Source organism: Vicugna pacos, chromosome 28, assembly GCF_048564905.1.
Source record: "Vicugna pacos chromosome 28, VicPac4, whole genome shotgun sequence".
NCBI lineage: Eukaryota > Metazoa > Chordata > Mammalia > Artiodactyla > Camelidae > Vicugna > Vicugna pacos.
In genome coordinates, this window is record NC_133014.1 from 5,893,165 (window position 1) to 5,919,696 (window position 26,532).

The 26,532-nt window shown below is 46.6% G+C and overlaps 1 protein-coding gene across 1 annotated transcript; it reads left to right on the forward strand.

Annotated features, from left to right (window-relative positions):
• Positions 1-1,804: 1,804 nt before the first annotated feature.
• Positions 1,805-24,746, forward strand: CREG2 (cellular repressor of E1A stimulated genes 2). Its single transcript, XM_015238745.3, has 4 exons — positions 1,805-2,228; positions 4,475-4,644; positions 21,451-21,564; positions 24,286-24,746. The coding sequence occupies exons 1-4, from the start codon at positions 1,821-1,823 to the stop codon at positions 24,431-24,433; spliced, it is 840 nt and encodes a 279-aa protein (XP_015094231.2). The 5' UTR covers positions 1,805-1,820; the 3' UTR covers positions 24,434-24,746.
• Positions 24,747-26,532: the final 1,786 nt, after the last annotated feature.

A 26,532-nucleotide genomic window follows, 5' to 3' on the forward strand; every position in this document is an offset into this window, starting at 1 on the left:
CCAGAGACAGCCCCTGTGCCCCAGAGCCCTGCAGTTCGTCAAACCAACCAATCCTAAGCCTGCTTGCCTCGCCTCTCCAGTTCCTTCCCACAGACACCACAATAAATGCTCTTGCTCACAGATCCCCCCTGCCAACCCCCACCTCGTGTTAGAAATAACTCATCTGGGAAAGGGGGGGTGTCAGAGGGCACTGAGGAGATTCGTAGACTTTCTTAAGAAAAATGGCTTTGAACGGAAGAGGACAGGAGAAGGTAAATGGAGTGGGGGACACGGTTAACAATGGATCGTCTAGTTACGCAGTGTGACATTTACCAAAATCACTTTAAAATATTTGAGTGCTAGTTCAAGGTATTTTTAATTTTTTATTGAAGTGTGGTTGATATGCAATATGATATGTTACGGGTATACAATATAGTGGTTCACAATTTTAAAGGTTATACTCCATTTAGAGCTATTATAAAATGTTGGCTATGTTTTCCATGCTGTACAATGTATCCTTGTAGCTTATTTCGAGTTGTTTTCATCCTTAACAAATTTGAAGCAGGACTATCAGATGCTAGATAGAAAACAGGTGAGTATGTCTCCTAGTGGGCCAGGTTATGGCTTCTGTAAGCAGAGGTTTAAATGTGCTGTCATTTAAAATTATCTTGCTGTCCATGAAACTTTATTATTGGGAACAAGCAAGATTTCCATCCTTAAGAGAATGTTTTAAAATGATGGTCCATTCATTCAGTCCTCTGCTATACCATCCCGGCTACATTCTCTCTGGATGTGGGCACCCCTTGATTTTTTAAAAACAATTTTCATTCTTTTATTTATTTATTTGTATTGAAGTATAGTCGGTTTACAGCGTTGTGTTAATTTCTGGTGTGCAGCATAGTGATTCAGTTATACATAGATATTATTTTTCATAATAGGCTGTTACAAGTTATTGAATACAGTTCCCTGTGCTATCAGTAGGAACCTGCTGTTTGTTTTATATATAGTAGTTAGTATCTGCAAATCCAGAACTCCTAGTTTATCCCCCCTTTTCCCCCCTGGTAACCATAAGTTTGTTTTCTATGTCTGTGACTCCCTCTCTGTTTTGTAAATAAGTTGATTTGTATCCCCTTTATTTTAGTTTACATGTAGTGAATGACATGATTCTGCTTTTAGATGAACTGGCGACAATGCCCTGTCTCGGAAAAGTTTAAGACGATCTCGGTTCTTGAGCAGCGAGAGGTTGGAGCTTTGGCCCCAGACGGACTTGGTGCTAATTTAACCTTCATTGTTTGCTCAGCTTCCTTGTCTATAAAATGATAACCAGCCCCACCTTGTGGCTATCTAACAGCACATAACGCTTGCTCCACGCCACGCACTGTTCCAAGCCTCTCCAAATATCAACCTGTTTCATCTTCCTATCCCTCACCCCTATGATGTAAATACTGCTTTCTTTGTTTCCTAATGAAGGAACTGGGCACAGAGAGGTTATGTGACTTGGCAGGGCCACCCAGCTGGGGAGTGGAGGAGTGCACTGAGCCGGGATTTGAACGCCCCCCACCCCCAGTCTGGCTGCAGAACCCACGCCATCCTGCAGGAAAGAAGCGCATCCCCGAACCGGGCGCGCGGTGAGGACTGCGCACGGGGCTGCAGTGCGCGCGGCGTTCGAGCGCAGCCTGGTCCTGCGGGAGCCCCACCTCTCTACGCGGGCGCGGCGGGGAGGGCGCCCCGGGGCCAGGCCGCACCCGCGCACCTGCGGCGGGGGAAGCGGCTCCTCTCCGGGTCCGCCGCCGGGGGGCGCTGCCGGGGGTTGGGTCTCCGGGCCGAGCGCGCTCCGCAAGATGTCCGGGCCCGGCGGCCGGCGGCCCGGGCCCCGCCTCTCCTGGCTGCTGTGCTGCGGCACCCTGCTGTCTCCGGCCGCGGGCTATGTGATCGTGAGCTCGGTGTCCTGGGCTGTCACCAACGAGGTGGACGAGGAGCTGGACAGCGTCTCCACCGAGGACGCGCTGCCCGCGCTGCTGGAGGACTCGGGCAGCATCTGGCAACGGAGCTTCCCGGCCTCCGCGCACAAGGAGGACCCGCACCTGCCGCCCCCGGCGGGCGCCGCCCGCGCGAGGCCGCCCCCAGCGCCGCCTGGGATGTTCTCCTACCGGCGCGAGAGCGGAGCGAGGCTGCGCCCGGGCACCGCCCGTTTCCTGGCCCACGCCAGCGCCTGGGGCTGTCTGGCCACCCTGTCCGCCCACGAGAAGGTAAGCCACCCTGCCTGGAACGGCGTGCAGGTGCGTGCCCTGTAGTGGCCTGGCACAGCCAGGGGACAGGGAGTGGCTCGGGCCACTCCCGCACTCGGATCCAGGTCTGGCAGACATGCTCCAGGGGCTGGATCCGCCGTGGACACTCAGTGTATAATGGAACCATATTGTGCTTCGGTTAGCCTGGCCAAGGTGGCGGTCGGGGGTGGGGAGTGGCAACAACCAGGCTTCCTGCCTGGAGGATGGGGACCGAAGTGCAGTCTTGAGAAGCGCAATCTTGAGATGGCCAAAGAGGCGTGCAGATAACCAGCGCCTGACCAGAGACCTGGACTGGAGAAGGCAGAGCCGCCTTTGGCCTCACTAAGCAGCGCGTACAGCCCCTCCCCGCCCACAGACCCGAACTGCCCCGTAACCTACTGACCCTGAACCCCAGCAGGGACTGGGCCAAAGACATTACCGGGGCTCTGGTGGAAATTCACATTTTAAAAAATGGAATTCGAGAATTGTTCTGGAAAGGAGGCTGCGTTGCGTAAATGTTGGAGTGACAGCGCTGTCATCGTTGCAGCTTTTATCTTTCAGTTCACAGATGTCTCACTCACCTGTTAGACATGATTCCAGCTTAAGCCGAAATGACATGGTTACGGGATGAGGCTGTAACATCCATAAGCGTACACCCTCCAGAAAGCTTTTAGGGCTGTCAAGATGCGAAGTTTTCGTTACAGGGCAGTAACCTGAACTCCTATTTACTTCATGCCAAAAAAAAAATTACTGTTTTATGGAATGTGTAGGTCGTTGGTGCAGCGGTGGGGGGGTGGGCTGGGGGTGGGGGTCAGTTTCTGGGCCCAGCTCTTGGGTTTCACCAGCTCTGAGACCATGGCCAAGTCACTGAGTTCTCCACTTTGCTTTCTTCATTTATGAAATTAAGTGGTAGCCTAGGTAGTTTTGAAGGTCCTTTTTGGCTTTAAAAAAATTATTTAAATGACAACTTTAATCAGATAATGGCAATGATTTTAACCTCTTACACAGCTTCCAAATGGTTTTTCACAGTTGTGCTCCAAAGTCACACCTGTAGAAGGTACGAGCTTAAATATGATGCTGATCTTGGTTTAAAACACAGATCGCGTCAAGCAATTAAGTCTAGTGCCAATTTATCCAAGTCATTTTGGCTTTCAACATCCCTTTTCTTGGCTTTGTTAGTAGTTCCCTTTTCCAATATTGACACTTAATCCAAGTTCAATAAATCCAGAGGACATTTACCACGTGGCTGGCATGTGTGCAAAGCATGACTCTCCCCAGTTTACGACCAGCTGAAGAACAGGATCCAAGAGTGAATTTCTATTACCATTTTGGAGGACTTCTTAATACCGGATTTTCTTTAAAGATTAAAGCCATCCCTCATCACAGTTGTCCACACACAGTTGTCATGCAGCACTTCAAAGGCAAAGGCAGCCCCGTGAGTTCTGAGCTAAGTAATGATGAGGAACACTCCTGTAAAGGGCAAAGGTCGTGAAGACAGGATGCTTGATCCAGCAGGGCTTGGGAAAAAACAAAGAAATTTTTGTGTATGTGCTGAGAATTTCACCCACTCTATTGGATAATCATGAGCAAAAAATTGGTTTAGCATGTTTCTGGGTCTTCCTTGAGGCTAAAAGGGTAAGAAACCAATTTCCCATAAGTTGCTGAATTATATGATGAAGTATTATTGGTTATAATTTTTTAAATGTGACTAATAAATAAGAAAATGGTGTGACCCTAAAGGAAATAATAAAGTTCCTGGAGTCCAGAGACCAGGTAAGATATTGGGTTAAGACTTAAATTCTATCTCCAAAGATGCCAAAAATTGCGGGGAGGTGGTGAAGGCAGTGGGGCTTCCAGGGGCAGCTTGTGGGAAAGGATTTAGTGCCCCTCCACCCCTCTGTAAGTATCACTGGCTCTCCCTCAAGTAACTTTCAGTTTAATAAAGTAAGTATTATGTACCTGAAGCTTTAAGAATAATCCACTAACCATCCTTCCTCTACAGAAAGCCACTGCTGAGCTCTTCTATAGAAGATCTGGAGCATCACTGGGTGAAGTGGGTATATTAGAAATCACTCTGCCTTAATTTATGACCTGTCAAAACCACGGTGATCGCACACTGCCTTTGCATTCCCAGTACTCTGTTTCCTGGTCAGAGACACAGACTAATAAGCTCCCAGCTCAAGTCAATCCACAACCCTGCACTGAAAGGCCTTTCTGGTGTTTGATAGATCCCAGGACTGCCGTTTGGGAGCTGTCTGCCCATCAGTGATGGCCCCTTGGACAACAGCACTGGAATCCCCTTCTTCTATGTGACACCCAAGGACCCCGTGGTGGCCGATCTGATGAAGAACCCCATGGCCTCGCTCCTGCTGCCGGAATCGGAAGGAGAGTTCTGCAGGTAGACGAGGATTTGACCTCCCCGATACGGGTCCTCTGCACCAAGCAGAGAGGCAATGGCTTTAACGGAGCCCTGGGGTGCAGTGATGTCTTCACCACGTGGCCGGGGGCAGGTTCTGGGCCCAGCTCTGGGTCTCACCAGCTCTGAGGCTGTGGCCAAGTCATTGGGTTCTCCACTTTGCTTTCCTCATCTATGAAATTAAGTGGTGGACTAGGTAGTTCTGAAGGTCCTTTTGGGCTTTAAGAAAAATTATTTAAATGACAGATGTACTCAGATGATGGCATTGATCTCACACAGCTTCCAAACAGGTTTTCACAGTTACACCGTATGCTCCTAAGACACACCTGCAAAAGGTATGAAGCTTAAGTATGAAGCTGATCTCAGTTTAAAACACAGATCATCTCAAGCAGCTAAAAATCTAGTGTAAGTATATTCAAGATACACTGGCAGTCTGTGCTGTGGAAATGTATCATCAAGTGGAAAGAGTGTAGCCATGGAATCAGACAGATAGAATTCTACCACTGTCCCAGCTGTGTGATTTGGGGCAAGCCATGGAACCTTTGGGAGCCTCAGTTTTCTCTTCTTTAAAATGGAAATAGCAATTTCTGCCTAATAGAGTTAGGGGAAGGGTTGGACATACTTGCAGAGTGTCTTGCACAGCAGCAGGTGGGCAGGTGGAAGCTCTTGTTACAGCAAAGGTGGGACTGGGGGAGGGGAGGTCATTTGTCCCCAAGTCACATTCGGCATTGAGTCTATTTATTATTTTTCAAATTAATTTCTATCCGCTCCAGTGAGGTGTGTGCAATAAAGACCAGGAATCTTTTAATACACTTTCTCAAAAACTCTCTACAAGAAATGACAGTTCAGCAAAAATGGAACACCGACCCATCACCTTTGTCTAAATTCAAAATGTAGAGCTTGAGATCCAGTCCTGCTGGGGTGATGTCTGCATCGAGCTTCTGGGCGGCGATGATCGCCCCCAACCCCACCCCAACCCCCACCCCAGGAGCAGCAAATAAAGCAGGTGACCTCGAGCGAGTCTCTTCACCCTCGGGGCCTCAGTTGCTTCACCTGTAATGTAGTGACACTTTAGGAACTCGGATGAGATTCATCCTAGCTCCAAAGTGTTATTATTCTTTATGCAAAGCCCAGAAAACTTATTAAACAAACAAATGCATAGTTCTTGGAGGCAAGGAGGTGGTAATAAAGCAACAATACGCCATAAAATGCAGTCTGGAGGAGACCCCATCGCTCACCCTGGCTTGGGAGCTGACAGTGAGAGAACCATCGGGCTAGAGGCAGAGAAGCTGGGAAAGGAATGCCTCGTTTTTCATGGAATGTTCTCCCTGCTCTTGGTCACTCAAGCTTGCTGTTACTAGAAATATATTCCCAGGGACCTTTCTAAATATCTGAGCTGTTCCTAATTCAGGCCTCCTAAAAGCAACCATTGTGCAGAGCAGGATGACCTCAGACCCCAGGGCACACCTGCTCCTGGAGGCAGGCACAGAGTACAAAGCAGAGAACGAAGTCACCAGAGCATGCGGATGTGGAGGGAATTGTCCACTGGAAGGTCCAAGGCAGACGTCAGCAGGTGCGGAAAGCTGAGGGTCCTGAGAATCTGGCTCAGAGAGGTCCTCCCCGGGGGAACCTCAGATCCCTCAGAGGTAGGCATGCTTGTCTGTATGGCCTGGAAACACGTGTGCGAATCCTCTTCACGGCAGGCTAAGCAGAGAAAGGCCAGACTCTTGAGCACGATGGGGTACCGGGATGAGGCAGCCTGTCTGGAGGTAGCCACCCAGACCCTGCCCAGTCCCCCCCAGGGTCGAGGGCATCAGTATGTCAGATGCTTGTGGCTTGGGCCTGGAGGACGAGGGCAAGCCGCCACCCACTGGTACCCCTAAGTCTAGACCCTCGTGGGAAACTCCACCCCCTCGCACTGTCAGCTTCTGAAACATTAAAATGTAACGTAGGTAAATATCTACAAAAGTAATTTAGCCTTAGTAAGCATCACACCTCAAAGCAAAGGTTACCAGGCAGTGAGGCTTTTTCTCATCCCACGGTCCACGTCCCAGGACCTGCATTCATCTGGGTGGGGCTCACATTGCAAGTTCAGCCTGACCTTATAGGTTTTGCCTCCAGAATCTTGGGATGGTTGACCCCAGAGACTTAAATCAGAGACGGGCAAACCACTGAGTCCTGCATGAACAGTGCTCCTCTGGCCACCGGAGCATAATGAGGCATCAGGTGGAAATGTCCGCGGCGAAGAGCTTCTCGGACAAGCCCCTGCCTGAAGCTCAAGGGGCAGCCTGGCCAGGCAGCAGCAAGCCGCCCCTCCCGCCCGATCCCGGCCGGGAGAGACGGCCCGTGAGCCCAGGGCTCGTTGTCACTGTGTTGCAAGCGCTCAAGACCTGGCCGGTGCACTTGGATTCGGGCAGACTGAAGGACGAACACTCGCAGAGCCGTGGGGGTCTCTGACACGCCTTTATGGCGGGAAGGACTACACGGGCTTCAGTGGCAGCCGCGGGGGAAAGTCCCCTCCGCCTCATACACCAAGGCTTACAAAGCCGGCACCTCTCCAGCGCGGACCTCCGGGCTGCCCTCTGCGCTTGCGCAGCACGCCTCACGCGTATATAACGACACGTGGGGACCGCGCATGCGGGATAACGCAGCTGGGTCCCTGAGCAGCGGTGGTCCGCGAGGGGGGCTGACTCCGCTGTCCCTACGGTCAGGCGCTCCGGAGCATCTCCGCCAGAGCAGGGGGATTCAGGAAGATGCCCATTTCTTCAGAAAGCGTGAGCCTTGCCTCCACTCCGTGAAGCAGGTGTCTGCCTGTTGCACACCGGCCGCCGCGTTTCTACCACGTTTTGCTGCGTTGTGCGCGCTCGCGTCCCCCTGCCGGTCCGTGCAGCTGGGGAGGAGGTGGATTTTCCGTAAGCGGGAAGACAGGGGCAGGAGCAGGCCTTTCTGCGTGTGCGTCCGGGGCCCCTGGGGGACTGGAGGGCCGTGCTGGGGCTGAGGAGCCCGCAGAGCATGAACCATAAACCAGGGGTCGGACAGAGAGGAAGCCACATGGCCGCTGACGCTCTGAGAGGAGGAAAGGGCGGCCTTCCCCTCCGTTTCCTGTGCCGCCCTCCCGCCGGGCATCAGCCGTGGCCTGCCTCTGCATTCATCTGGGTCAGCCCTGGTTCCTGCCGAGTCTAGACCGGAGCAGGCTGGGGAGCTGTGCCTCCACCCACGGGGCACAGCTTGGGAAGGACACCGGCCCACAAACAGGAGCGAGAGAAATGTAAGTCTGATTCCAGTGCGAGGGGAGGCTGGACTGGCCCTATGCACTTTGGTGGACAACACAATTGGCTATATAATGTGTACGTGTTTAATAAGCAGATGGGTACATTAGATAGGGGTGTGTGTGTGTGTGTGTGTGTGTGTGTGTGTGTGTTTACATATGCAACTGTTATCTATTCTAAGAACGCATGCTGCAGTTGCCCCCAACTGGTCTCCCCACTTCAAGCCCTATCTCCTTGAATTCACCCCCAATCCAACAGCTGAAGTAATCTTTCAAAACCTAGGTAAAATCCTGGGATTGCCCTGCTTAACCGCTCTTGTTAGGAAAAGTAACAAAACCCCGAATATGACCTAGGAGGCCCGCGTGGAGGGCACCTGCTTCTAACGCAGAATAGGTAACAGCGCCTGATCCTTTCCTGATTGACTTACTATTCTACTTACACCCTAGTTTTATTAAGTTGAGGGCTTTAACCTGAAAGCTTGTTGTGATCAAAGCTGATGTGTGTGTTCAGCTAAAGCTTTTTTTTTAAATTGAGGTATGATTGGAGTTCGCATTGTGCAATGTGTTGCTGTGCTGCGTGTGTGTACTGCCGTCTGGTTACCTCTGCCGTCTTAGCTAACATCTCTATCGCATCCCATAATTATCATTTCTTTTTGGTGGTGAGAACATGTAAGGTCTAGTCTCTTAGCAGCTTTGAAGTTTATAACACAGTGCTGTTGACTGTAATCACTATGGGGAGCTTTCACTCTCCAGGACTTACTCACCTTCTAACTGCAATTCCTCAACCCCCAGGCCCTGGTAGCCACCGTGTAATCTCTGTGTCTGTGAGTCAGGCTCTTTTAGATTCCACATACAAGTGAGATCATACACTGTTTGTCTTTCTCTGTCCATCCATGTTGTCACAAATGGCAGGATTTCCTGCTTTCTCGTAGCTGAATAGTATTCCATTCCACAGATAAGTGCTTTCAGTCACCCCTACATGTATGTCTACACATACCATGCCTCCCCAAAAATGATACTAAGGTCCACTAACTGGACCTGTGTAGGAAAGATAAAGTTATATCTAGACTGAAAAGGGTGGAGGATGTTGAGTATCCAAAAGCTCAGGAAGTTTAATGATGGAGAAAATACCCAACAGATGTCAACTGCTTTTAACTGAAGCTGGGAGAGGCCAGTATCTTAAGAGTAATGAAAGGAACAAATATTTCTTCATATTTTACGGGTGTGTGGGGAGCTTATAGAGCTTTTTTAATGCATCTATGAAATTCAGCCCAAGATACTGCATCCCATCTAGTTACGGAATTTTCTCAGAGCATCTCATCATTCTGATCATCTGGTCCCTGAACTTCCCTTAGAATGTCACAGTAAAGTTACTAGATTTAATTGGGCACATTTTGTTTTGTTTTGTTTTGTTTACTACACTTTTATTTTTTTAATTGATGTGGTCGATTTACAATAATGTGTCAGGTGTACAGCAAAGTGATTCAGTTATACGTTTTTTTTTCAGATTCTTTTCCATTATAGGTTATTATAAGATACTGAATATAGTTCCCTGTGTTGTACAGTCAATCCTTGTTGTTTATCTGTTTTATATATAGTAGCGTGTATCTGTTAATCCCAAACTGCTAATTTATCCCTCCCCACCCCCTTTCCCCTTTGGTAACCCTAGGTTTTCTATGTCTGTGAGTCTGTTTCTGTTTTATAAATAAATCTATTTGTATAATTTTTTAGATTTCATGTAAAAGTGATATCATATATTTGTATGACTTACTTCACTTAGTATGATCATTTCTAGGTCCATCCATGTTGCTGCAAACAGCAATATTTCATTCTCTTTTATGGCTGAATAATATTCTGTTATGTATATACCACCTCTTCTGTATCCAGTCATCTGTTGATGGACACTTAGGTTGCTTCCACGTTTTGACTATTGTAAATAGTGCTTCTATGAACTTGGGGTAGATGTGTCTTTTCAAATTAGAGTTCTCATTTTTCCGAATATGTGCCTAGGAGTGGGATTGCTAGATCACATGGTAACTATTTTTAGTTTTGTAAGGAGCTTCCATGCTGTTTTCCATGATGGTTGCACCAATTTACACCCCCTCAACAGTGTAGGAGGGCTCCTTTTTCCTCACACCCCCTCCAGCATTTATTATTTATAGACTTTTTGATGATGCCATTCTGACCCGTGTGAGGTGATACCTCATCGTAATTTTGATTTGCATCTCTCTAGTAGTTAGCAATGTTCAGAATCTTTTCATGTGCCTATTGGCCATCTGTATGTTATCTTTGGAAAAATAACTATTCAGGTCTTTTGCCTATTTTTTGATTGAGTTGTTTGTTTTTTTGATACTGAGGTGTATGAGCTGTTTGTATATTTTGGCTATCAACCCCTTGTAAGCTGCATCATTCACACATATTTTCTCCTCATCCTTAGGTTGTCTTTTTGTTTTGTTAATGGTTTCCTTTGCTGTGAAAAAGCTTTTAAGTTTGATTAGGTCCCGTTTGTTTATTTTTGCTTTTATTTCTTTTGCCTTGGGAGAGACTGATCTAAGAAAATACTGCTGTGATTTATGTCCAGGAATGTTTTGCCTGTGTTCTCTTCTAGGAGTTTTAAGGTGTCATGTCTTATTTAGGTCTTTAAACCCCTTTGTATTTATTTTTGTGTATGGTGTGAGGGAGTGTTCCAACTGCACTGATTTTCATGCAGCTGTCCAGCTTTCCTAACACCACTTGTTGAAGAGACTGTCTTTTCTCCATTGTATAATCTTGCTTCCTTTGTCACAGATTAATTGACCACAGGTCTGTGGGTTTATTTCTGGGCTCTCTATTCCATTTCCATTGACCTGTGTGTCTGTTTTGGGGGCACAGTTGTCTTGGCTTCCGACTCAGGACATATTGAATCGCTTGCTGTTACCCTGCCCTTCTTCCCGGAGGAGAAAATTTGGAAAATGAATCAGACAGGATAGTAAGTAGAAAGTGACTTTCAGGACTTAAAAAAAAGGACTAGATTGGAGGTTTCTATGGGACAAAGTAACCAAGAAGAGTTTCTGGAATAGGAGGAAGTGTCTTCCCTAGTCAGCACCTGGCTTTGTGCTGGAGAGGGAAGGGGAAGACACCTGAGGGCCTTGTTGGAGGCAGGATGCTCTGAGAGTGATGAAGACAGAACAGGTGGGAACAGCATCTTGATTGCTACAGAAATGTTGTGAAGTCCAAAATCCCGCAAGTTAAGGGTTGTAGAGTGACTTCCGGTTGCACGGAGACAGGGTGAGGGGGACGTAATCATAATGGCCCGGACAGCCTTGCCCCTCCTCCAGCACTTAGGGGACAAGGGTTCACAGTTCAAAGGAGTTCCAGGGTGGTTCTGACCCTGCTTTAGGATAACGAGACATGCGGTGGGTCTGATGTGCGTTTCCTGGGTTTCCAGGAAAGACCTGCCGAGAACTGTGGTTTAGCCCCTATGAGGACTCATGGCCTTTGTGAAATGAAGTCAGGATTACAGTCTGAGAAACCTAGGAAGGGAAGTGGCTTTTCCACCTCGTCAAACATTGCATCCATCCAAACCAGAACGTGCCAACTTGTCTTGCCTAAAGATTGTTAGCTTGTTTAAAGTTTGTTTTATTCAATTATTCTGTTTAGTCCTTGGTGCGGTGATCTCTTCATTTAATTAATTACATGGGTTAGGGCTGTGAATCTGTTTCCTAGCTCAGGTTAAGACGACAAGTTGAGAATAAGACTCCAGTCTGCAAGGTTCACCCACAATAGGCAGCCCCTCCTTTCTTCATTCCTCTCCCTTGGACACATCTGCTCGTACAGTTGCTTCTGGGACTCAGCGAACTTCTGCTCAGACCAGAGACCCAGTTGGATGAAAAGTCAATACAAATTGTTTGGCAAAGAAAGCCCAGCTGAGACATTTCTCTTCCACTGAAACATCTTTCCTTACAGAGCATGCAGGCCCGAAGGCTGTGGGGCTAGGTTTTGCATCTTCTTAGCAAGCCGAGGCAGAGCAAGCCCTCGGGACCAGAGCAAACCACATTCTGCTAGTAAAGGATCATCTTTCATTTTGAAGATCTGGAAATAAATGGAACCCAGAAGTTTCTCCTGAAATGAAGAAAAACATTTCAGGGGGAGGGTATAGCTCAGTGGTAGAGCATTTGCTTAGCATGCATGAGGTCCTGAGGTCCTGGGTTCAATCCCCAGAACCTCCATTTAAATAAATAAATAAATAAACAAACCTAATTACCTCCTCCCCCCCAAAAAAAACACCCCCCAAAATTAAAAAAAAATTTTTCATTTGATAGTTTGGACAAATGCGAGTTTTCGAGATAGAGTTGATTATCAAGGAAGGAGTGTCTGAAACACTTTTTTCCTTCTCCCCAAAAGGCTTTTAGTGAAAGGTGGTTGTGGACGTGGCCATGGGACCCAGCCCCTTTCACTGTCCCAGGCCAAAGGCGTCCCTGCCCATACAACGGACAGCGCTCTGGTTCAGAGCTGTAATTGACCAGGCCGTGGTGGTTTGGCACCAGAGGAGATGCTAAGATTCTAGTCTGCAAAGGTGTCTAGTTTCTGAAGGAGGGGTGGTGCCAGACCATGGATGGATTGAAGCCCCGTGGGGCATATAAGATGGATGATGGAAGCCTTGCAGAATGATGACCTATCAGGGGTGCCTATTACAAAGGCAATTCAGTGCTGAAGAACCATACATCAAAAGGTGTTGCTCTCGTAGAGTTTGGGGCAATGTGCTTGAACTTAGGTTCCTGCCCTGTCCTATGGGCAGCCCCCCACATTTTACAGGCAGGTTGACAGGAGGAGAAATTGCTTTGGGGAAACAGGATAAGTAAGAGGAGGGTGCTGGTGGTGGGGGGTGGTTTGCCTTTATGTACTGTGAGTACCGGCTAAACACTTAGCACAAACAAGCAAATTGGTATGCACTGAGTTAAAACATTTCTTCTGTGTGGAAAATAAAAAGAGATTCCAGAAATCTAAAGACCCCTTAGCCACTCACCTCCCCATCTCCATCTCTTTAACTGTTCTTATCCGAAGAAAAGATGCTGTTGAATGGTAGATGAAAACCTCAGCCAGCCTTACTCCAAATGCAAACTCTGGAATTTGTTCCCCTAGGACTGCGTACAGAGGACGCTCTTGTCATCATTCCCTAGATGGACTCCATCAAGTGCACACCAGAATAAGCCTGCGCTTGCAGCAGCTTGCTTTCTAATAGCCAAGATGTATCTCTGTCTGCAGTCTGCCGACCAGGGATGTGACGTGCATTGCAAAGTACAGGGTCCAGCCCTAATCAGATAAAGAAGCTGAATTCAATTTCTCTTCACTGAATTTTGTTCGTTCCCCTTGAAGGCAACATATAAATCTTCTAAATGAATTGCTCTTTGTCCAGACTCATGTTACCTCTTCTCCTTTGCCCACACATTCCTGTAATCCGAAAGCTAACATTAACCCAAGTAGCTTTTAAAAGAGCTGTCTGGGAAGAGGCAGAGAACTCTGCAGAGAGAAAGCTTAGTGAGCAGGTGTTCGAGTACTCGCTTACATCTTCTGCTCATTTTTCTGGCCAGCTCGCCGAGTAACCTGCAGCCACTTCTCTCGCCCTCATTTTGTTTTCCGCTCCATGAAGTTTTGTCCTTGTGATTCCCAGGGGATCCATGTCATGAATCCACTGATGATTCCAGCTCCTCTTTCTGCATCTCCTGTCTACTTCTCCCCAGCCGGTTCACAAACATTCTACTCATCTGTTAGACACGAGTCTAGTCTGAACTGAAACGACACGAATTAATGATGAGGTTGTAACTTCCATAAACATACACCCACCAGAAAGCTTTTAGAGTTGTTAAGAGAGAGGTAAGGGTTGTGTTACAACACCCCTAGCCCTTGGCAATCTCCAGTTTATCTTCTGTCTCTATGGATTTGCCTGTTCTGGACATTTCATATAAATGGAATCGTACAACATATGCCCTTTGTGACTGGTTTCTTTCACTTAGCACAATGTTTCTTAGGGTCCATCATGTTGTAACATGTTTTAATACTTTATTCCTTTTTCTATAGCGAAATACTATCCTGTTGTATGAATATACTGTGTTTTATTTATCCACTCATCAGCTGATGGAAATTTCTTTCTGTGTTTTGGCTATTGTAATGCTGTTGTGAATATTTGTGTATAAGTTTTTCCTTGGATTCGTGCTTTCAGCTCTCTTTGGTATATACATAGGAATGGAATTGCTGGATCACATGGTAATTATATGTTTAACTTTTTGAGGAACTGTTTTCTTCAGTGGCTGCACCAGTTTATATTCCCATCAGTAATGCGGGAGGGGTCCAGTTCCTCCAGATCCTCACCAACACTTGCTATTGTCTGCCTTTTTTGTGATAGCCATCCTAATGCGTGCGAGGTGGTGTCTCATCCTGGTTTTGATATGCATTTCCCTGATGACGAATGATGTTGAGCATCTTTTCAGGTGTTCATCTGCTATTTGTGTATCTTCTTTTGAGAACTGTCTATTCAAAGCCTTTGCCTATTTTTAAATTGGGTTGTTTGTCTCTTTATATTAAGTTGTAAGGGTTCTTTATATATTCTGGATAGGAATCTTCATGTGTTCTTGATATGAACTCTGGCATATAATTTGCAGATATTTTCCTAATGCATTTTAATCTAATTTTCTCTTCTCTTGTCGCTGGGAGAAACAGAAAAACTAACAATCCAGTATGGCATTCCCATTGCTCATATTCTTGGTTCATGTTCTTTTGCTTCTTCTGTAAGCTGGGCCTTCCCCATGAGTAAGACACCCAATTGGAGTAACTTTCCTGAGATAATACAGAAGTGTACCTAAATTACCTAGTATGTAGAAATGGTAAGAAAATGTCCGACCAAGGACAAAGATTTTAATTAATTGGCTTACAAAGGGATTCGAGAGGGAAATCTGATACTTTAATAGTGTAAAGACAAGGTGGGAGATACTGAATAAATTCGATTTAACATTGATTGAAGCACACTGTGAACAAAGGGACATACTAAATGTTGCATTAAGGATAAGAATTTTTTTCTTTCAAGTGATATTTATTGAGCCCTTACTAATGCCAGGTAAAATTTAAAGACACAGGCTTCTTCTCCCTGCTTACTGTCTCCAGCCATTCAGATCTAGACAGTGAGATCTGACATATGACCATGTGTATAACGACTTCCTACTCTTTGTTAAAACCATGTCCCTCCATAACAGGGGGGAGGAGTCAAATTCCACATTATAGCTGTGATTTCCACCTCTCAGCATCTTTACTTCCCATCTGTCTGTCCATCCACCCTTCCATCATGTCAGTCTCCTCCAACTCAACCTGACTTGGCCTTAAAATGTAAGATAGTAACCTCTTAAAAGTTCCTTCCTTTCTCTAGTGCTCTCTTCCCATCTAAAGGCTGTGTTCAAATCTTCCACTCCCAGTCATTACCTGTTTGTTCCCCAGGATGCGTTTCATTTTCTGTCTGACTTTCTTTCTTTCTTTCTTTTTCAACTTTTTTTTTTTGAAGTATAGTCAGTTACAGTGTGTCAGTTTCTGGTATACAGCACAATGTCCCAGTCATGCATATACATTTATTAATTTTCACAAGTCTTTCTTTCTTTTTACTCATGAAGAGTGGCTGGCTCTCAGCCCCTGGGACTGCCCAGTCCCAGACCCCTCCCTCTGCGGAGCCCGCTTGGCCCCCCAGTCTGCCAGGACAGCAGGTATTTGCTTGCAAGGGGGGTCTTGCTGATCCTGGTTCACTCACTTCCTTTCTGCCTTTTTCTCCTTGAGGCCAACTGGGCTGCAGGCAGATGTGATTCATGAAGCAGCAAAGCTTGCCCTGTAAAATGGGACAAGACCCCAGGGTGCTTAGAAGAACTTACGGCCTCGCAGGGCCCTCACCGTCACTCTCACCTTCCATTTTCCAGATTAGGAAACCGAGGGCCTGAGAACTGAAAGGCAGAAAAATGGCTAATACCGTATTAAGTCTCGTAACATCCACTCCCTCCACCACGTGGTCCCTGCAGGCGACTGTTCCCGGGCGCAGCCCCACCCCTCTGGCTTCTGTGGGCCGTGCGTGCCTCTGCCGGGAGTTGCTGTCCTGTTTCTGACACACACCATCCAGGTGGAGGCGGGGAGTGGCGGGCCGGAGGGCATGGCGGATCTAAGATGCTCAGGTGGCTGGAGCTTGCACCCTGCTGCCCAGGTCAGGGTCTCGGGCAGCCAGCAGATGGCAGAGGGAGCTTGGAGGGGATGTGGAAGTGGTTTCAGGGCAGCATCTGGTCAAGAGGCCAGCACTGCCAGGGGAGGTGGGGTAGGGGAGCTGCCAGGGCACCCCAGCCCCCGCCCCAGAAGATCATCAGATGGTGGGATGAGGAGCCCAGGGGCCCCCAGAGCAACCCCGTGGTCCCACAGCCCCAGTCTGCCTACTAAGTCTGGGCCAGGGAACACAGCCAGGTTCAAGTCTGGAGCCCTCTGGTCCGGGAACATGACTGGGGTTTGATTCTGGAACCCTCTGATCTGGGCACATGGCCAGGTTTGATTCGGGAACGCTCTGGTGGGCCACCGTGTAAACAAGCCATGCTTGGGGAGCAGCTTGAGACCAGGAGAGATACCAGGTTTGCTTGTACGAGGCAGACCCCTGGGCCCTCTGAAGATGGGGGCTTAGAACCTGCATTTCAAGGAAGAACCCTGGAATTCTTAATGCACTTTAAACTTGAAAACTGCGACATTAGAGGAAAGATCTTCTGATCTGACGTTCATCAGTTTGACTCCTACACCCACCAGTTAATATCCACCTGGCCCGAGCAGCTTGTTTGTCTAAGCCTCAGTTTTCTTGACCCCCGAATGGGAGTAACAGCCCTCCCACGTGCTGCGGGAGTGAGACGTCTCAGTGTGTGTGAAGCTCCCTGCCACGGTCTGTGCTGGTGAATGGTGGCCGTTGTCGCCAACAGCCGTCTCCCCTGTGCAGGAGGCGGGGAAAGGAGGCGGAAACTGACAGTGGCCAGTCCGCACTGCCGCCCTCAGAAGCATCGTAGTAATCGTATTTTAATGGTTTCTCATTTTTTTAACTTTTTTTTTGAAGTGTAGTTGATTTGCAGTGTTGTGTTATTTTCTGGTGTACAGCATAGTGATTCAGTTATACATATATTCCTTTTCATATTCTTTTTCGTTATAAGTTACTACAAGCTATTGAATATCATTCCCAGTGCTACACAGTAGAACCTTGCTGTTTATTTCTTTTATATATGGGAGTAGTCTGTGTCTGTTCATCCCAATCTCCTAATTTATCCCTCCCCCTCCTTTCCCCTTTGCTCACCGTAAGTTTGTCTCAATGCATTTACAAGTGTGGATAGGAACATGGTAATTTATTCTAATGTATGCTAAGGCTCTCTTTGGTATTTTAGGAGAGTCATGATTGTACTTATTTATAATATACATTTTTAAAACATTTTAGTGGAGGTACTGGGGATTGAACCCAGGACCTCGTGCATGCTAAGCATGCACTCTATGTCTGATCTATACCCACCCCTCCATGTTTTTTAAAGTAGATACCAGATGAGGGGAAATCCATTCTCTGTCCTTTTCTATCTTCTAGAGGCTGTCTGCACCCCTGGGCTCAAACCCCCCTCCCATACTCAAAGCCAGGTAGGTCCTGGTGAGCCTTTCTCCCATCACATCGGTCCGACACTCTCTTTTGCCTCCCTTTTCCACCTTTAAGGACTCTTGCTATTGAACTGGGCCCAGCTGGATAATCCAGGACAGCTGATCAGCAACCTTAATTCCCCTTGGCCATGAAAGGTACCATAGTCACAGATCCCAGAGATTAGCATGTGGACATCTTTGGAGGGGGCCGTTGTCCTGCCTACCACAGGTGGGAGGGAAGTTACGCTGTGTTTGGCTGGGTTGCCCACTGTGTAAATGGAAAGTTTTCTATTTACCTATTTAAATATGTAATCCCCTTTCTAGTCTATGTAGTCATCACAGTGGAGAGGCAAAATGCTCCCTACTTAAATGCAATGTGTTCTTCTATCATGACTTATGAACCCTAATTTGATTGCTTTCATGATGGAGCAATTTTGTGGGAAAGTAAGTTTTAATCGTGAACAAGTAAATTGGGTACAGCTAATGACAGTCTCATCCAGTAGATATAAATTTAGTTCCTATTTAATATTTTTACTTATTTTCTCCTATCCATCTCAGGGTTTTTTTAAATAAAATTCAATGTAGATTTAGTTTTTATAGTTACTACGGAGATTGCTTCCCATCATTCTTTCATCTTAGAAAAATTCACAATTCAGCAACTACATTTTTGCAGTGTCAAAACCACGGCGGATTATAACACTTTCAAGTGGTACACGGTGTTCTCACATGAGACAATTTGCCTGAATATGTGGGCATGTCCACTCTTTCTCTTATTGTGACTCAACAGGATGTGTAAGAAAGAAAATTCTAAGCAGGTGAAAACAAGTTCCTTAACAAACATACCTTTCTCAAGAGTTTAATGTTATGATGGGTGAGAATGAGTTCCAGTGAGTCATGCCTCAGAGCAGCAATTTGCGATACACAGCATCTGTGAAAAGAGCATTCTCAGAGTCTGCTTGGCCAGCTGTGTCGGGGGTCCCAAGACCACCCTCAGGCTCAGTGATTCTCTGGAAGGACTCCCTGGACTCAAGAACTTGTGGTTTATTCCAGTGAGAGGACAGAGACAGAGGCCATCGAGGGCAAAAGGCACGTGGGCGAAGTCCGAGAAAAACCAGGCCCAAGTTTCCAGGAGTTCCCTCCTCCCAGTGGACTCAAAGTGGGGCACACTTAATTCTCCCAGCGACAACGTGTGATGATGACAGGTGCAAAGTACTGGCAAGCAGAGAAGCTCACCTGAGCCTTGGTATCCAGGTTTCTACTGGAGTTGCATGGAACTACGATGTCCGCATGACCAATCTTAGCTACTCAGGCTCAGGTCCGAAGAGAGCAAACTGATCCAGCGTGGCCCAGGGCCTCAGGCATACAAAAATGCTCTAATAAAGCAGGAAGTTTCCATGGCTTAGAGATAAATTCCAGGGGCTGGTCACGGGCCAGTCCTCCTGAAGACGCGCCTTTCTTTGAAACATGCGGGGTTTGGACAACTCAGGTCTGCAGAGTTACCCCCTTCACTGCCCAATAGGAGATAGTGGCAGGTGACCTACATCACATGGACGTTATAGGAATTGAACAGTCAAGTGCCTTAAAACATGAGAAGATATGTAAATATTCCATAATGATACCTGATTTCAAAAAGAAAGAGTAAATTATATCATTCTCTCAAGCAGTAATCAAATTATGAAACTAAACAGTTGAATAGGTAGCTGGGTAGGTAGATGGGTGGCGATTTGCGCAGCCCACCCAGAAGCCGCCAAGGTCTGCTGACAACGGGGCCAGCTTTGCCGTGATGCTGGTGGACATCATATTATTAGGACAGTAAAACTGACACTTCCAGGAACCAGATGGAGCATGTCTTTCCCATATTTTTCTGGGCTCCTTAGATGCTGGGGCTCCTGATACAGGCAGAGAATCTGCCACAAGCATAGCCAGTCTCCATTTAAGCCTGAAAAAGGATATTTTCGAGATGTTGTAAGTTAACCCCCACCCAGGTTATACATTACACACTACCCTCCTGATCTGATCCCTTCCACCCAGCTCTGCAACAAGTTCAGCAAGAGAGGAAGAGGAAGAGGCTTTTGATGCTGACCATCTGATGCTCAAAGAATCACCGTTCAGTCCTTATCATCTTTGTGTTAGCTCAGGTGCTGTAAAATACCCCAGACTGGGTGGCCAAAACAACAGAATTTGTTTTCTCACGGCTCTGGAGGCTGGACATCCAAGACTGAGGTGTTGGCACAGCTGGTTTCTCAGGAGGCCTCCCTCCTTGGTCCCAGATGGATGCTTTCTTGCTGGGTCTTCACATGGCCTTCTTATGTGCCCCTCCCTGGTGTCTCTCTCCTCCTGAGGACCCCAGTCCTACTGGACTAGGATACCACTCTTATGACCTCATTAACCTTAATTACTAAGTGAACGTTAATCACTTCTTTAAAGTCCTTATCTCCAAATACAGTCACATTGGGGGTTAGTGCTTCAGCGTTTCAATTTGAGGGGCACACACTTCCGTGCAGAACAGTCTTCTTAATATTTCATGATCAACACCACCACCAGTTAAGCCACAGAATCCCGGAACTCTTCAACCACTCCGCCCTTTCAGGCCCCTGATGACAACTCAGTAGCAAAAGCACCACTGTGTCAGCGAGGGCTTACTGCATGCCAGGTGCTACCCTGATCACGTTATGTTACTTCATGCATTTAACCCTCACAGAAGGTTGCCAGGGGGCCAAAGGAACCGCACCCCTCTTCCAGCCCCATGGTCTAAACCAGAAGTTGGCATATTTTTACTGTAAAGGACAGATAGTAAAATTTTGGGATGTTACAGGCCATCTAGTTTCTCATTTTTTAATTGAGATATAATTGACATACATAATGTCATATTCATTCAGGTGCACAACATATTGATTCAATATTTGTGTACATTGCAAAATGATCACCACAGTAAGTCTAGTTAACATCCAGCACCACATGTAGTTACAGAACTTTTTTTTCTTGTGATGAGAACTTTCACGGTCTACTCTTTTAGCAACTTTCAAATATGCAACACAGTATTATTAACTGTAGTCACCATGCTGTACATGACATGCCCAGGACTTGTTCGTTTTATAACTGGAAGTTAGTTCCTTTTGACCCCCTTCACACATTTCGCCCACTCCACCCTCACCTCTGGCAACCCCATCTGTTCTCTGTATCCGCAAGTTCATTTTTTGTTGTTGTTTCTTTGGGGTTTTCTAGATTATCACAGATAAGTGGGATCATGCAGTATTTGTCTTTCTCCATCTGGCTTATTTCACTTAGCATGATGCCCTACAAATCCATCCACATTGCCACAAATGGCAAAGTTTCATTAATTTTTATGGCTGAGTAATATTCCATTGTGTATATATGTATATCATATCTTCTTTATCCGTTCATCTGTTGATGGGCACTTAGCTCACCTTGTTCTGATAGTGATGTCTGAACACCTTTACCTTGGCCACCTCTGGATCTAGGCAGATGCACTGCATTACTCCAGGGGCAGCATTCATCATATCTTAAGTGAGTGATGCCCCCTGGAATTGTGCAGAGCAGCAACACGACTGTGGACAGTGGCTCCTGATGGCGGTCTTACAAAGCCTAGCCCCGGCCTGGGCACTCTTGACTGGGGTACCTCCGATGTTACCTACCACCCCAAGGATGCAGACTGGACGTCCAGCCTACACAGACACACCTGTCATACTGCCTGTGCCAAGGCATTTTAAAGTAATGACAGAAAATGTAAAAGTCTGAAGGATAGAACCAGCAATGTGAACTCTATTTTCTATTTTTAATAAAACCCTTAATATTTCCAGCCAATGTCCTACCATTGTTTTAACATCTAAAAAAATGTTCTTCAAATGCAGAAAAAATATCGTTGACCCAGAAGACCCCCGCTGTGCCCGGTTGACGCTCACTGGCCAGATGATCGCAGTGTCTCCAGAAGAAGTAGAGTTTGCCAAGCAAGCCATGTTTTCAAGGTTGGTGTGTGCTTTAAGATTGGTTATGGTTACCAGAGGGTAAACGGGGTGGGAGGGGACACACTGAGAATTCAAAACCAGCACCTCTGGGGGAGTGATGGAAATGTTAGCTGTCCTGACTGTGGTGGTGGTGGTTTCATGGGTGTCTACATCTATCAAAATTCATCACATTGTACATCTGAAATATGTGTCGTTTACTGTACAGGAACCAGACCACAATAAAGGTGTTTAAAAAAAAAAGATTGTTTTGCCCAGAAACATGCAATAATAAAAAGCAGGGGTCAGAGCTGTGCCACTGACACCTCGAAGGTGATGACAGTAGTGGCCTGAGCTGTAGGTCCTGGTTGCCCGAGGTGGCAGTAGATGCCAGGCAAGTGGCCTTGCGGTGGCTGTCCCTGTCTTTGGAGAGCGCCCCGCACTGAGGGGTTCCAGACACGATTCCCTGCATACTTCCAGCCTTTTACAATGTCCCACCTAGAAATGAAAGTAACAGAGGTTTTGGAGTCTGGTCATCACACCAGATCTTTCCAAATGTTCACCCTAAGCAAAACTCGGTGCCTGAAGTGACGGCAGTGTTTCTCTGTGCGGGCCCCTCGCCCCTTACATCTGAGTCACTTAGGGTGCAGCTTTCCACCCCAACCCACTTCCTGAATCAGGTTCTCTAGGGGTTAGACACATCCCAGGAAGTAGCATGCAGGCTTAAGTTTAAGGAGCACTGCTGTTGGGGTCAAAACGAGTGCGGGGGCAGCCCAGTGTGGGTGAGTGGGAGGAGATCGGAGTTTGCAAAAGGTGAGAAGGGTGGCCCCTCAGGGGTGCTGGCGTCTGTCTCTGTGGATGAGGAGGGGGCCCGTTCCAGGGGGAGGCCTGGGGGGAAGGTCAGAGCTGGGGCAGGGCGTGGCGGGCATGCACACAGGGGTGCGGGCAACGGAAATGGCAGATGAGCCCTTATTCAAGTTGGTGGAAGGGCAACGGGAGAGCAGGTGGTGACTCAGACAGGCCATCGGCAGCCCCACGGAGAGGGCCGTTGTACCCACGGGGGACCATCAAACAAGAAAGCAGTGTGAAGTCCACGTAGGGAGAGGAAGCCTGGTGTCTCACCGCCGTGGAAGAGAGTTTCCAACGCACACGGGAGGACTCAGTGACTCTGGAGTTGGACTGAGGCTGGATTCATCAGCAGAGATGCGTGGTTTCTAGTAACAGAGAGGGAGACAGACACAGACGGCTGTCTGTGCGCGTGTGGGCTGCGTTTTCCATCTCAGCTTCACTCTCTAGTTCCGGTCTCTCCTCTCACATGTTAGGATGGGTAGTGAGACGAGGCCAGAATCTCAGGAGGCGCTTGGGTTCCTTGAATTCATTGCCTATTTCCCAAGTCACTGTAGGCAACAGTGTTGCCAAACTTTCCACCGCTAGGTAGCCTGGGGTCGCCTTACCACCTACATCCACCCACCTTATCTTGACCTTCTTTTATTTATTTATTTATTTTACTTTTTCATGGGGAGTGATTAGATTGATTTATTATTTTTGGTGGAGGTACCGGGGATGGAACCCAGGACCTTGTGCATGCTAAGCACGCACTCTACCGCTGAGCTGAACCTTCCTCCCGACCGTCTTGACCTGCTTTTAAACCCTCATGGTCAGTCTTCTCAAGGTCCTTCCAGCTTCCACTCACCACCCTGGACCCCAAGGCAGGGCCTCAGACATTAAGGTTTGCTGCACCTCCCACCCCTTTTGCAGGTGCCAAAAATTTGTTGCAGTTATAAATACAAAACTTACTTGCTTACATTTACCACAGTCAAGTTATTCTCTCGGCTGCAAGAGTATTTGGACTGCTGGGGCCTCCGATCAGCAACTTACTTTCAGACGGTTTAGGAAAAAAATAATCATTCTTTACCCTGTACATTCAACTTCTCTGTGAATTTACAATTAAGCCAAAAACATTTTTTTGAAGGTCATCAACCTGTCATTGCGTCTGCATTGTTGCACACGTCTTTCCCAGATTGCACTTGGCCTTTCAATTTTGTTAGATGTCAATCAAATTTTTATTTTTTTGAGGTTTAAAAACAAGTCAGCCACAGCCCCTGCCCTCAGGGACAACGCACGTGTTTAAGGCCAAGTCCGAAACAGAAGGTGGGATGTTCGTGGCGTGCCCTGTCCACTCGGGCTGGCTCTCAGCTTGGCCCAGCAGTTCTCAGCCTCTACAAGGATGGAAATCATCCCGTGAACACACGTGTTTCCTGGGCTCGCACTTCTTTCAACATTCCCTACAGAGATGCTGAAAGCCCTTTTGTTTTTGGCTTCATGATAACAATGACCTGCGTTCTGTGCCTAATGTTTGCTCCCCACGCAGCCCTAGGATCTGAGCCGCAGCCCTCTCCTCCCACGCAGGCTGTAAGGAGACCAGGCTCGGGGAGCAAAAGGCCTGTGAGGCATCACAGCTCCTCAGCCCAACTAGGGCTCAAACCAGGTTGCCGGGTTCAAGACTTGAACTGTTCGCCACTCTGTGGAGGCGACAATTTCCCGCCCTCCTGAGGCTGTCCCAGATCCCGACCCTGGCTCCCTGGCTTCTGCCTCTGGCTGGTCTGAGCAGGTCTCAGCCCAACCAAGGCCTGGAGTCTGGAGGGCACTCTGACCCGGCCAAGGATACACAGAGTCTGGCCCTGTGCTCTGGAGGGTGCACCCTCTGATAAGAACAGCTTTACTGTGATCTCTTTATTTCTGCAGACACCCAGTGATGAGGAAGTGGCCTCGTCAGTACGAATGGTTCTTTATGAAGATGAAGATAGAACACATCTGGCTTCAGAAATGGTACGGAGGAGCAGCCGACATTTCCAGGGAGGAATATTTCAAAGCAGTTCCAAGAAAGGCCTGATGGAGCACGAAGGCAGTCCTTGATGCTTGCATCGAACGAGAGCCTTTTAAGTGATGCTGCCAGGACAGACAGGAATTGACTGCTGTCTCTTTTGTCGAAGGGTTCACAGCAGAGCGAGAGCAAGTCACCAGTGTCCCCTGTGCTAGACTGGAGATCGAAGTGGCCATTTGCAAATGCCCAGTTCACACGGGTACTTCACATAGTCTGTCTACAGGTGTTCAGTCCAGACTCACCTGGAATCATTGTCAAAGTGACCCACTGAGACAGTTGCTGTTCCATTCTTTAAAAAAAAAAAAAGTATGCCTGTACCTACGATGTGACTGCTTTGTATTGTGAGAGTATCTTTGTTGCTTCTTGTGCCAAATGCTGCGTCCTGGTTCTAAGCTCATTGCAACCACCGAGGAACCAAGGATTGGCCACTGCTGCTTACAAAAAAAAAAAAAAACACTGAAATTTCATTCTTACTACAGATTTTAAATTCTCTACAGATTATATGCAGGAGCTCCAGGTGTTTGCAAGAAACTACATTGTACCGTGTACGCATCTGAGGCCTACAAGGACCTACGTGTACACATCCCAGACCTCTTATATTGAAACAAAGGATCTAGCATTACTCAGTTTTCTGCCTCTTTATAATGGCTCTAAATTAGCCTCTTTGGTGGGTCAGGTATGTTGCATAACATAAAAACACAACACTATATATAGGAAATGTACATTTAAAAAATAACTAATCATGTTATTAATGATTATACTTTTGTTTAAAAAATTAAGATATGAAAAGACTTTGAGTTGTCAAAATATTTTTAAGGGTCTGGTCCTAAAAGCATAGTAAGATGCACAGAATTCTTTATTTATCAAAAGTCAAATCTCAGAACCTCAGAAGCGTTCCTAACACTAGCAATTTCTAATATGTGAGAACAAGGTAACTTTGAAGATCTTTCATATTTTCAGAGTTTAAAATGATTGCTACCCCCATTTAGAAGTAAGAGGGGAAAACTGGAAGGAAGCCACATGCTCCATTAGCCAACCTCAGATCTTAATTCTTTGAGCATCTCTGTCTCCAGGTCCCACCTGAAGGATAATGTCCCTAATGCTAGCTTTGCTTTTGCAATCGGGTTCCACTTAGCTCGTTAGAGCTCACTCTGCGGCTTCAAGGAGTTTTGCAGTGTGGGTACCATTTGTAACCCCAGATGAATGTTATCAATAATTTCTCCAAATTACAGGGAATGCAGTCTGAACAGGTTGGATGATACGATTGATACAGAGTATTGAAAAGGCATCTGTTTGAGAATGATGGGTCCCACTCAGGCCAGTTAGTTTCAGCAAATCTCTAGAAATTTACATTGATTAAAATGTAAAAGGCTGTACTGGAAATCCTGGACAAGGCAGTAAGGCTAGAAAAAAAATAAGATGCGTATGATTGGAAAGAAAGTAATAAAAGTATCCTTGGTAACAGGTGACATGATTGCCTACATAGAAAATTCCAAATAATCTATTAAAAAAAAACAAAACTCCTAGAACTAGTGAGTTCAGCAAGGTCTGAGGATACAAGATCAGCACACACAGTTTAATCACATTTCTATATATTAACAATGAACAAAATGGAAACCAAAATTAAAAACAAAAACAATACCACTTATAATCACTGCAAAGGAAAAAAATACTTAGGTATAATTTTAACAAAATATGTAAAGTATATATATGCTGAAAATTAAAAGATGTTCATGAAAGAGATCAAAACCCTAAATAAATGGAGAGACATACCATGTTCATGAATGAGAGGACGCAAAATAGTAAAAATGGCAGTTCTTCCCAGACTCTGCTATAGGTTTAATGCAGTTTCTATCAGAAATCCCAACAAGTTTTTTGTAGACATAATCAAGCTTATTCTAAAAGTTCCAAGGCACAAGCCTTGAAATAGCTAAAACAATCTTGTAAAAGAAGACTAAGTAAGAGAAATCACTCTACTCAGTATAAAGATTTATTATGTGGCTACAGTAATCTAGACAGCGTGATGTCGGTGGAGGCACAGACACATAGACCAATGGAACAGAATGGAAAATCTAGAAACAGACCCATATAAATTTGCTCAATTGATT